The following is a 12,041-nucleotide window of genomic DNA, read 5'->3' as shown; positions in this document are numbered from 1 at the left end:
GATTTACGATCCGTTTGCGCTCACGAACTCCTCTCGAGACAAAATACAGCTTGCATTTCAGTAAATTCTTCCAAATTCTGCTTCATTATTTCTAAAAATTTATTCAAACAACAAGAAAGTGACAAGTTCTTGACCATAAACCAATAAAAGCTCAAATAAACCATCAAACACACAAAATCCTCAATAACTAAACATCAAATATGACACACCAAGAGGTAAAAATGCATGTTTATCAAGCCGCGGCAGCAGAGGACGAGGTGAAGCGTTGCAGCCGTCCACCGCATCGCAGTCGTCGCCCCTCCCTCGTCGGCCTCCTTCCCTCAATGCATCTGTGTTGGCTTGAGAAGATGGTTAGAAGATTTGGGTGCAGATCTCGCTGCCCTCGCCCTCGACTCCTCTGCCCTTGCCGAAGTCGCCACCCTCGCCTTCACCCCCACCGCCCCTTTTCCTCAACGTCCTTGTCCAAGTCCTAGTCGCCCTTAGAGGCGATCTGCAATTTTTTTAAATTTCTGCGATTTGGAATCATATGCCAGCACCCTGGCCCTCAACACCTCCTGGCCTCGTTGAATTCGCCACCCCGTCACCGTCACCGCTTTCATTCCTCGCCGACCTCGCCCAAGCCCAAGCCCTAGCAGGCTCTTGCATTTGTCGCCTCCGTCGACCCCTCTTTCAATGGCAGATTTCCCATGTCTCTCTTTTTTTTTTTTTGCAAATATTCATTTCTTCATCACAAAGCTACTGTAAATTTGTCAAATATCTGCAAATTTTCTTATTTTTTTAATTACAAAGCTAATAAAATCTGATATTTTTAATTTCTATAAATGTTAATTTTTTTATGGGTTAAGGTGCAGATAGGCCCTTGAAGTGTGAGCCGTTATAGCGATTTGCTCCCCTTACTCACTGTGTGTGCAGCTTACCCCCTAAACTTCAAAAAATCGCACATTTAAGCCCCTCTGACCTAACTCAGTTAGTCAACATTAGTTAGTAATTTTTTTATTTTTTTAATTCTAATTGTGGGGCCCACCTTCCTTTCTTCTCCTTCTACCTTTACACTAATGGCTTCCGATCCAGAATCTACTCTAACAACCTCACTTCCAATCTCAACTAACGAACTCGAAGACGATCTCCGGGCTTCCTCCTCCTGCTGCTGCTCCGCCCTCTTATCCACCGCCTCCCATCCCCACTCCCCCAGGAAAACCGCTGCCGCCACCCTCGTATTCATCTCCCTCGTCATCTCCACCTTCGTCGCTCTCTCCGCCGCCGCCTTCTTCTTCTTCCTTTTCTTCTCCTCCCTATCTCCCCCCGCCCAAAACCCTAGCTTGGGTTCAACCGCCGCGCTCTCGCGGCCCCTCTCCAAGTTCAAGCACCTCGTCGTCCTAATTGTAGGGCCCACTCCAAGCTCAAGCACCTCTCATTCCTCGTATAATTGATCCCTAATTTGTGAATTAGGGATTTTGCAGTCCATTCAATGGCAAAACTCAGGGATCCTTTAATCTACATGAGAGAGAAAGAGAATGAGTGAAGGATTAGAGAGGGTGACGGATAATGGCTTGTTATGAGGCGGTGGTGGCTGGCTGTTCTTCTCCATTCAGACGAGATAGTGGCGGCGGGTGTTGCCTGTTGTGGTGACTCGCGGTGATGGAAATCGGAAATATTGTAGATGGGCAGGCTGATTTTGTGGCGGATGAGGCGGCCATGAGTAGGGGATTTGGAATTTTTGAGGTCGTTTTCCGACATTGATAGAGAATTGTAGAGGAACACTTATTTTGGGATTAGGTTCAGAAAACCCTTAACTGATGAGCTTGAATGATGCCCGAGCTGGAGAGGGCTTTGAGAGGCGGTGGCAGGCGACTGGTGTTGCCGGAGTTCCACCGGAGAGATTTGGGGAGAAAAATAATCGGCCGATGGAAATTTCAGGGTTTTTGGGATTTTTCTTTTTTGGGGATAAATAAATTTTGCAACGAGGATTGCCCAAATTTTCGGGAGATTCGTCCCTTCTTGTCGGAGAATTTCGAAAGAAGATAAAATAAGCAATTATTATTGCCGAAAACTGGAAAAGAAATAGCTGGAAAACATGAAAATATTGCCAGAGAATTAAACATTACAAGTGGGCCCCACAATTAGAATAAAAAAAATCACTAACTAACGTTGACTGACGGAGTTAGGTCAAAGGGGCTTAAATGTGCGATTTTTTGAAGTTTAGGGGGTAAGTTGCACACACAGTGAGTAAGGGGAGCAAATCGCTATAAGGACTTATATTTCAGGGGCCTATCTGCACCTTAACTCTTTTTTTATTACTAAGATAATAAAAGAAATAAGTAAAAAAAACTGATTTTTTTTAATCTACGAAGTAGTAATACAAATTTGGAATTTATTAAAATCTGAAATAATTTAACTATTCAAGTTAAGGGCAAATTTTTTATTTTAAAATTAAAAGAGGGTATATTTGTAATTTTGTGTTTAATCTAAGTTTTAAACTTGTGTACCAAATATCCATTCATCACTATCTACATTTTACATCTAATCTACCAAACACAATTCTAATGCATCAATCACCCCCTTCTTATTTTTACAAATCTTGATTTAAGCTATATGGTCATATCCTAGCCTACCTATCAAACATGCCCTGAATAGTTATTGTATCATTAAAATTAATTAATCTCTGGAATGAAGTGAGGTTGTTTTTCAAAGAGGAATAATGAAATAAAAGAGAGCTTTGGTTTTATCCTGGGCCCTCTTGATTAATAATATAGGTTACCAAACACATAGATAACCTCATATCATTCTATCCAGGCTTATAAAACCTACCAAACATGCACTAAAATTTTCAATCACTGGTTATTATTTATCATAACTAGAAAATAAAATGTAAGTTTTGAATATAAATACATGAATTTTTACTCTCTTTTTCATTTTGCATAAGTTTTGAATTGTTTCCAATAAAATCACCAATTTTTTATTTTGTTTAATTTTTCCATAATTTTAAATTTATAAACAAATGAAGTTTGCTCCCTCTTTCTTTCATTTTGCATGTAATGTTTGAATTTTTCTTGTAAAATCGTCAACTTTTGATTTTTGTTCAATTTTTTCATAATTTTAAATTTTGCTCAAATTGAATCTGAATTGTCGCTTACGTGGCAGTTGTGCATGTGCCAACCTCTTTTCCACCATTACAACGTCGTTCATACCTAAACTTAGGATGAAACTTTTTTGAATTTGGCAAAATTCGTCGATAACCTACAACATTTTTGTGGTGAAACAATTTTACATTCAAAGCAACATTCTTCACGTATATAACATTTTTTGTGAAAAATGTATCTTCTAATATAAGATGTTACTCCACAAAAATGCTACAACTTATCGACGAATTTCGCTCCAATTTCATTAGAGATTAAATAAATTCAAAAAATTGAATTTCGCCCAGAATTAGGTATGAATGACGTCATAATGATGGGAGAGATGCTGACACATGCTTGACTGACACATAACCGCCAAGTTAGAATCAATTTGAGTGAAAATTGAAATTGTGGAAAATTTGAACAAAATCAAAAGTTGATGTTTTACAGAAAACAAAATCAAAAGTCATATGCAAAATAAAAGATTGAGCAAATTTGTATCTTTTTCCTTAAATCTTAATTATCAAATAGCTATTATTTTGTGATTTTTATTTGAACCACTCCTTGTATGTATTTTATTCAGCGATTGCATGGATTCCACCAAAAATAAGAAATGTTTTTAATTTCGTTACGAAAAGGGGCATAATCAGTTTTCTATTCTCCTTTATTATTATTATTGATTGCAAAACAAAATTTCAACTTTCTCTCAGTAGTTTTTTCTTGTGGGCAAAGAAGACCAGGGTTGAAGCCACCGTTTGCAACGAACGACTTTCATAGTCACACAACCTATAGTTGATGAGCTCCTCCATAATATTGCAGTCAGTCGGGTGTATTGCACCATTTATCATATCTCCTAGTCTGAATATGATAATCAAAAAAAGTGACATGGGTTTCGTGATCCCTATAAATTATCAATGCGATAAATGCCCCAAATAAAGGTAACAACACTGAACCATTATTAATCACACAACTAGATACATTAACTTAAAACAGAGCATACACATTACAACACATCAGCCTGTTACCACAATACAACTCTACAGCCAGTTGGGTGTCGTCTTGATTGGTGATGGCTTTGAAGATGGACTCTCCGAGACTTTAGCTAGCGAGCGATACTGAAGCTTCACGCTTTCTGCATTATCCAAAGTCTTCACCACATACCTAGCATGTTGTATAGGTGAAGCAGATTAAGCAAAGTAGCCATAACATAGTGAAAGACAAACCAAAAGGCACATCAAGAATCAATGGATAATGTCCCCTTGGAATGGCCTAGTGGTTGCCTGTTGTCCAAGAGGTCACAGGTTCGAATACTCTCGGCCACAATAATCACTAGGTGGGGTGTGTGTGTGGTTTGTATTATTTCTAATGTAATTTCATCAAAAAAAAAGAATCAATGGATAATACGACTCCAATAAACCACAAAGGAAGGAGTTGATTTCATCTATACTTTTCCTTATTTGGATGTCCCAATTCAATAGGCCACTTTCTAAAATGGAAAGCCAATACATAACAAATATTCCCACATAACTCATTATTTATACCAAATGCCATTGTACTTCACCTATAATTATCTTTTCCTTATTTCTCTCTCCTACTTTTTGGACATATATATCCTCAACAAAAATTACTTTTTCTCCTATTTTAATATAAATTATTCGTTTCTTAACATCCGTGTCCAAGCCTTGTGGCCTATTGAATTGGGACGGAGGGAGTACGATATTAAGTTTCATACCTAACTTATTTTGGAAAAAATAAATCTTCCTTATAATTAGGGAGTGAATGCAACATATGCACATAGAGGATGCAGGAACAATGTCGATTTATCAGATAAATCCCAAAGAATAATGAAGGCTATTATTAAAGAAGAGCATCTCCAGGGTTTTAAGACAGGGATTTACCATCCATTCAAGCACTGAGTGGTAACAATAGCCTCACGCCCCACAAATCGTTGAGGTGTTCTCTTGTTACCCTGATTCAGTTATTCAGAGTTAGGAATTAAACTCGGTTCACCAAGTCATGTACAGGAAATTTGGATATTCTTCAGAAAACCTTTATTATAACTCGATCCATAACAGCAAATGGGAACTGAACTCCTTTTCCCCTCGGCTGATCTGTGAGCATAGAATCAAGAAATGTCCCCTTCTGCTGTACACAGAACAATTGAAACTTAAAAGTTTAATCCAACGCATTATAAATGAAGCCCTAAGCTATGGAATGCCAAAAATTAATGCAGTTCCAGATAGAGAAACCGTAGCGTGTATATTTGGATCGTGTGTATTTAATTTACGACAGCAGAATAGTAGAACGATGACTAACCAGATCATATCTTTCTCTTCTTCTTTTCGGCATATAATTAATATGTGATTCTTCTTCTCTAATGAAAGCCTGAACAGCTAGGCGTAGAGCTACAGACAACAAAGCCAAAGAATTGACAAACGTTCAAATCGCTTAGATTTTTAAGATACAACTACCATCTGCAGAATATTTATAATTCATGGATTTGAGTAACTGAGTGTCCAAATATTATGGCTTTAGCACTCAGGAACGGTGCTAGTATGAATGGACAAGCATGTTAATTCAGCATCTATTTAAAGATCCCAAAAGGATGATTTGCAAGTAACACTTGTGGCAGATAGTGAAGGCAGAAATTGAATACACTGGATAGAATTATATTTCTTAAAAACATGACGAAGTCCAAATCAACATGTCAAGAGAATGATATTGATACTCACACACCATGAGACATACAAGAGAACTCATATCAGTTTTTCTTTTCCCCAATAAATAAAGAGTATCAAACGTACAGAGGTTTGGAGCAATTACGTCCTCCGACACTGGTTGCGAGCATGTATAGCAAGCTTTCTGAAAATGCATTAACTAACATTAATTGCAGATTGTGCATTTAACATAATTAATAACACTAGTCAACAGGAAAAAATCTAGAAACTCAATAAGCATGAAAAATTAATGCTGCAAGCCTAAGGCTAATACTAGCTACAGCCGTGTTCAGCGCAGGCCTACATTCATCTGAGCCAGTCAAACAAAATAGCAACTTTAATAACAATCAAGGATACCACGGAACCAGACAAATACATTTGAACAGACTGTATCGACAAATTGATTTTCTTCTAGGAGAGTTCACTTGAACTGATGTGATGATTGCACAAAATAACAATAGAGAAAATTATACCAAAGGGTATCAACGAAAATATGATTTCAAATAGTTCTGATTTTAACAATTACAAAGAGGTATCATTATGAAGTAAAGCATGAATGCATATGACTGGTGCACATGACCGGTGCGTTTTAGAACTAAGAAATCACCATTTCCATAGCAATTCAAATTCGCTCAAATATAGGAGTATCGATTTCCCTGCTCCCGGCTGTTGAACTATTCCCAACAAGTCCAAGATATGCTTTACGTGTGATATATAGCACTATGCTTACATAGATATACCAATATTGCTAAAGAACTTTGATAATTAGTTTGAGTCATTTACTTTTTTGCTTTTAATTTGGGTGTTTTATTAACTTAATTCTTTTTGGAAGTAAGGTAATCTAGTTATTCACTTGTAGAATTAAAGAAGTTCAAATATATATACTGTGCCCTTATTATACTAAACTATTTTCATTTAAATAAAAGTAGAATCGCAATAAACATTATTAAAGATAAAATTAGGCTTATCAAAATTGAAAATACATACAGATAATATTGTATTCCATATTGTTGGACAAAATAGAAATGACAACCTGAAATCTAATCAAGGACCAAAATCTGTAAAATGAAATTCAATATTGAACTGTATCAATAGTTTGGCATTTCTTGAAAACATAATACAAAATATATTTCAATTTTATTACAAAGTGAACTCTATACTGATATTCATATTGTAATTAGCTGCTCTGCTCTTATAGGATTTAAACTAGATGTTTGGTGCACCATGTGCTTAAGTTTAGTTTGACTGAACTGAACCATGCATCACAAATGTTTTGTTTATTTGTATGCAGATTTTGTATAGAACCTTCTATATTTATTACAGTTCTTTATAACTTCTTTTACTCATGTCAATTTTGAAGCACGTACATTAAAATCTCAAATTTGATTATGTGATTTAAAAAAATATTACTGAATCAAACTTATAATGCTAGCTTGAGATTTGATATAAATTATAGCATATTAAAGTTTCAGTTGGTGGTTTATTATGTCTAAAATAAAATTATTTAGTAAAGTTTGAAGTTTGAACTTAAATATATAAAACTAAAATATTTAGTAAAAATTACCTAAAATAAAATTTCCATTCATTTCTTAAGTGAACATCATTTAATATCAAATATGCTGCTGGAAAAGCAAGAATTCATTTCTCACTTTTTTTTTGCATAGCAATACTCCAAGATGCTACTATATGATGCAGTTTCTATCATTGTTCCATTCCTAAGTTCATTCATTCATCCCTCTAGCTCTATGACAACATGTACTTGAAATATAGTGTAGATTTTCTAAATTTTGTAAGTTACATATTTATGTGAAAATTAATGAAAACAGGTTTGAGCATATGAAATGGAAGACTTAGCAATTAGTTAAAGAATGAAATTAAGATAAATTATAAGCTGGAGGTAGGAATCTCCTAGCTAGCCCTTGCAAGCATGATTCCTTGAGAGAAAGTCAAAAGGTAATTTAATTATATTGCTACTAGCCTACTACTAATAAAAATTCAGTAAATATCCATAATAAATCTGTTCTCTCTCAAGCGTAAACTTATAGCTTTCCCTGGAAACTTACCATTCTAATAACTTGTTGTATTCCATCGCTGCCAAAGGAATGTCCACAAGGCAATATCATAGCTTCTTCCATAAGTGTCCCGCTGTAAAGAGGGAACATTAATGCAATTTTTATAATGTATACTCATTTTACATAAAACCTACCTAGATATCATAGAAGATAAATGATCACAGATAACAATATTCAGTAGCAACTAGCAATCACCTAAATGTTTTCCCAATGTGACAAGTGCTATTATGTGCCATGGCATATAATTCTTTTACTATGAGATACAAAATTTATAGATATAGTGAAGCTCAATACATAAATAAATAGGCCTGGTAAATGTATAAAATGATAAGAGAAAAGATAAAATAAGTGAAAGAGTGCTGCTTACAAATGTTCAAAGGAAGCAATTAAGCAAATCACAAGACATAATCCATTTTTTCAATCAGACATAAAATATATCATTAGGCCAATCTATCAAAATACATGCAAAAGAATGAAAACTGTGCATTACTTTCCAGAATCAGGTATTCATTTTCAAGAAAAGAAAATTGCTTCCTAATTTTTGGAAAGGTGACTAGTGACTACCCTAAAATGATCACTAACTCCAACTCAATCAACCTACATTGTTAGAAGCAGAACAGGCACCAGAAACTACTAAAGAATTCCAGTCCCTGTCTCAATTTGAGTACTTGAAACAAAATGTGAAGCCCCGACCCGATGAAATTCTTCACAGTTAGAACTGGCTATTTAGTAAATCACTAAAAATATATGTTGGCAATCTCAATTCAACAACATTTAGAAATAACCAAATAGCATCCACATCAAACCCAGGTGCATAAATTGACCATAAATAGATGCACTTGAATCAAAAACCAGCAAAAACATGTATGATGGAGAAGCACTTACGTTAGAGGGTCCAATAGGGTAGCCCTCAAGGAATCCCCTGATTCACTTAGATATGACCCCTCCTTACTTCCACTAAATCCACAGCCATTCTCCGCTGTTGGAATATCCTTCTGCCCTGATGAAGTGCTGGGACCCTCTGCCCCATTCAAATACTGCGAGTAGTAAACTTCACCACTTTTATCACTCCTAAGATTTGTTTTATTTCCACACTGTCTCATGTTTCCGTCTTTGAAACCTGAAAAAAATTAATATAGGATAGGATGAAGTTCAATAATATTAAAAAATGAAACTGATTACCCAATGATTTGATTAATTTTTGTTTCTTTCAACTCACCTAATGCTGAAATGTGTTTCAGCTTGTGACTATTACTGTTAACAGTAACACTATACCTATCTTTCTGATTACTGCCACATGCTTTAGCGACAGTAACAATATTCTCCATATTATTCCCAACTTCCTCCTCTTCCTCATCGTCCCCGTCATCCCCGTCGTCGTCGTCATCTTCCGCGTCATCATCCTCTGTCGCGTCGCCGCCAGAGCTACGGCTGTTGGCGTTCCATTGGTGGCGGAATTGGGACGGCTGTGGCGGCGGCTGTTGCTGCTGCTGGGGCTGAGGATGGAAATAGTGGTGGTGATCTAGGAAGCACGCAGTGAGCTCTCTGGTGGCGGCTTTTGGGCCGGGATCACCAGTGGCGGCGGGACGGCGGTGCGGCGGCTGCGGGGCGCAGGCGAAAGCTTCTGGGAAAACTAGCTGAGGATGCTGGTTGAGTCCGTTGTGAATTTGTTGAGTTGGGACCATCCCCAACTTTTCAGATGCCATTAAGATTAGGGTTTTGAGTGGGAGTTGGAGGTTGGGAAGAGTGATTAGGGTTAGAGTTGTGGAAATTGGGCGTGAGGAAACATCAACGACGTCGTCTTGTGTTGGGAAAGAACGATGGAACATATGTCAACTACAGAGTACAGATACTGCACCTTCTTTTTTCTTTTCTTTCAACACATGTTATGTAAATTGATGATTGCATTTAAAACAGTCAATGGTGTGATTAATTTAATTAAAAAATAATTCAAAATCATTAATTGTATTGATAATTACTTAACCACAAATTTACAAACATACTTAAACTATTCTCTCTGTCCATAAAGATTGTGTACTATTTTCGTTCGTTCACAAAGATTGTGTGTTTTCTTTTTTTAGAAATCTCCTTTATACTTTAAACCTCATTCACACTCAATATTTACAAAATAATCACCCTTTAATTTTACAATTTGGTGGGCCCAATACTACCATTTAAAACTAAAATCACATCTTTCAACTTTTTCATTAAAACATGTGCCCTCCTCTCCACCACACACTCTTTGTGGACGAAGGGAGCATTAAACACTAACTCCTTAAATCTCGTGCCAAAAAGAAACGCTTCAACTTCGGCAGGATGGAGGGGGTATAAAACAACGATTTTAGTTCTCATTTTCTTTTTTTCTTTTATTTCAACACATGTTATGTAAATTGATGATTGCATTTAGAAATGTGAATAGAGAGGTTTTAGTTGTACCAATTCGAAATCGTTGATTATTCGTTGACCTACAAAGCAATAGTTTCAATTTTGATTTTAGACTCGGGATCTGACTGGTCCAAATTTGACCAACCAGCTTGTCTAGAGTCCGATCCGACTCGACCCGTGATTTTTTTTCTCTCTTTTTTTGGTATAAAAATTTCTTAACAAAATCACAGTAGCCCATACAAAATTTTTAGTCATCCACCATATAAACCCAATACCAACGCCTCGCTCAGCATGAAAAGCTGCAATACATCTAATTCTCCAGAAGCCAGCAAGTTTACCAATTGTTCGAATTTGCATTTCGCTCGGCTGACTCGAGGGAGAAAGGGTAGGAATATTCTTGAAAGCTAACTCAATGATATCTTTTTGATTGAAAATGGACATGTTGCGAGCATACCAGATCGTCCACAGTGGAGAAAGGAAAATCTCATGGAACTCATTAAAATCAACTTTTCGAATGGCAAAAATCCACTCCATGAAAGATGAATTAGAGTCACTTGGGGAAAGATAGATTCTAAGGGGCGAAGATTCCCATAAGAACGATGCCCAATTGCATTCCCAAAACAAATGCTCAACTGTCTCTTCAGCATTGCCATATCGCGCGCACATCGGGTCCACATCCACCCCACGTCGTCTCAGAGCACATCTCAAATGGAGTGCATCAGCAAAGCATTTCCAGATGAACAACTTTACTTTAGGAATAATATTGAGTTTCCACACCCATTTGAAGAAAGAATGTGTGGAACCAAGCGTAGAAGCCCTATTTTCAATCATCATATTCCTCGCAATTACGTATCCTGATTTTACTGTATACACACCACTTCTATTATGTGGCCAGAACCGAGAGTCTAGTTCCGTATAAGAATATAACGGGATGGAAGAGATCCTTCAGACGTCCACAAAGGAAAAGACTTGTGCCAACCTCTCCATAATCCATTCTTTTGCCTTGTGGTGAATAAAATCAGTCACCCTAAGGTCCTCCACATCAGTCGAAAGAGAAGAAGTGATTTTAAAATCATGAGTTTTTGGAATCCATCGATCAACATTCACTTTAATGGATTCCTCATTGCCAACACGCCAGACAAGTTCTCCCCATAGAATGTCCAATCCAGCATTCAAGCTTCTCCAAACGAAAGATGAATTATGGGTGTTGGATGCTTGGAAGATATTAGAGCGCGGGAAGTACTTGGGTTTTAAGCGACCGAGCAAGAAGAGAATTCGATGAACAAATAATGCGTCATGACTGCTTCACCAAGAGAGCTCTATTAAAACAAGAGATATCTCGAAAGCCCAGGCCTCCCTTATGTTTAGAGCAACACAAGTGCTTCCAATTACACCAATGAATTCGTTTTTCCTCATGCCGCTGACCCCAAAAGAAATGTGCAGCTAGCGAATTGAGGCGCTGGCAAATCTGCACTGGAATAAGGAAGCGACTCATTAAGAATACGGGAATAGCCTGAACAACACCTCTCACTTCGATCGCCCAATCATACTTGGAATACCTGGATAAGTACAATGTTTGTCGACCCTCCTCACACCAAGACGTCCAGAAAGATCATTAATCACGTGATCAACTGACACTCCACCACTAAAAAAGATATCAGATTTGTCAAGGTTTACTTTTTTGTCCTGAGGCGGCTTCATAGGCAGTTAAAATGTCCTTCACCACGTCAAATTCTTTACGATTAGCTCTA

The 12,041-nt window shown here is 37.0% G+C and overlaps 1 protein-coding gene across 2 annotated transcripts; it reads right to left on the bottom strand.

The window, feature by feature from the left end:
- Positions 1-4,011: 4,011 nt before the first annotated feature.
- Positions 4,012-9,882, bottom strand: LOC131020052 (U-box domain-containing protein 62-like). 2 transcript variants are annotated; one of them, XM_057948692.1, is made up of 8 exons: positions 9,125-9,882; positions 8,791-9,025; positions 7,897-7,978; positions 5,921-5,978; positions 5,433-5,521; positions 5,166-5,261; positions 5,015-5,085; positions 4,012-4,277 (listed from the first exon to the last, which is right to left on the bottom strand). In XM_057948692.1, exons 1-8 carry the CDS (start codon positions 9,732-9,734, stop codon positions 4,154-4,156), a joined length of 1,365 nt encoding a protein of 454 aa, XP_057804675.1. In that variant the 5' UTR covers positions 9,735-9,882; the 3' UTR covers positions 4,012-4,153. The 2 variants fall into 2 exon arrangements, with proteins under 2 accessions (XP_057804675.1, XP_057804676.1); XM_057948693.1 differs by having other exon boundaries at positions 5,166-5,258.
- Between the last annotated feature and the right edge of the window lie 2,159 nt (positions 9,883-12,041).

Source organism: Salvia miltiorrhiza, chromosome 4 (genome assembly GCF_028751815.1).
Source record: "Salvia miltiorrhiza cultivar Shanhuang (shh) chromosome 4, IMPLAD_Smil_shh, whole genome shotgun sequence".
NCBI lineage: Eukaryota > Viridiplantae > Streptophyta > Magnoliopsida > Lamiales > Lamiaceae > Salvia > Salvia miltiorrhiza.
Note: the sequence above shows the minus strand (reverse complement) of the source record. Positions and strands in the feature narration are given on the sequence as shown.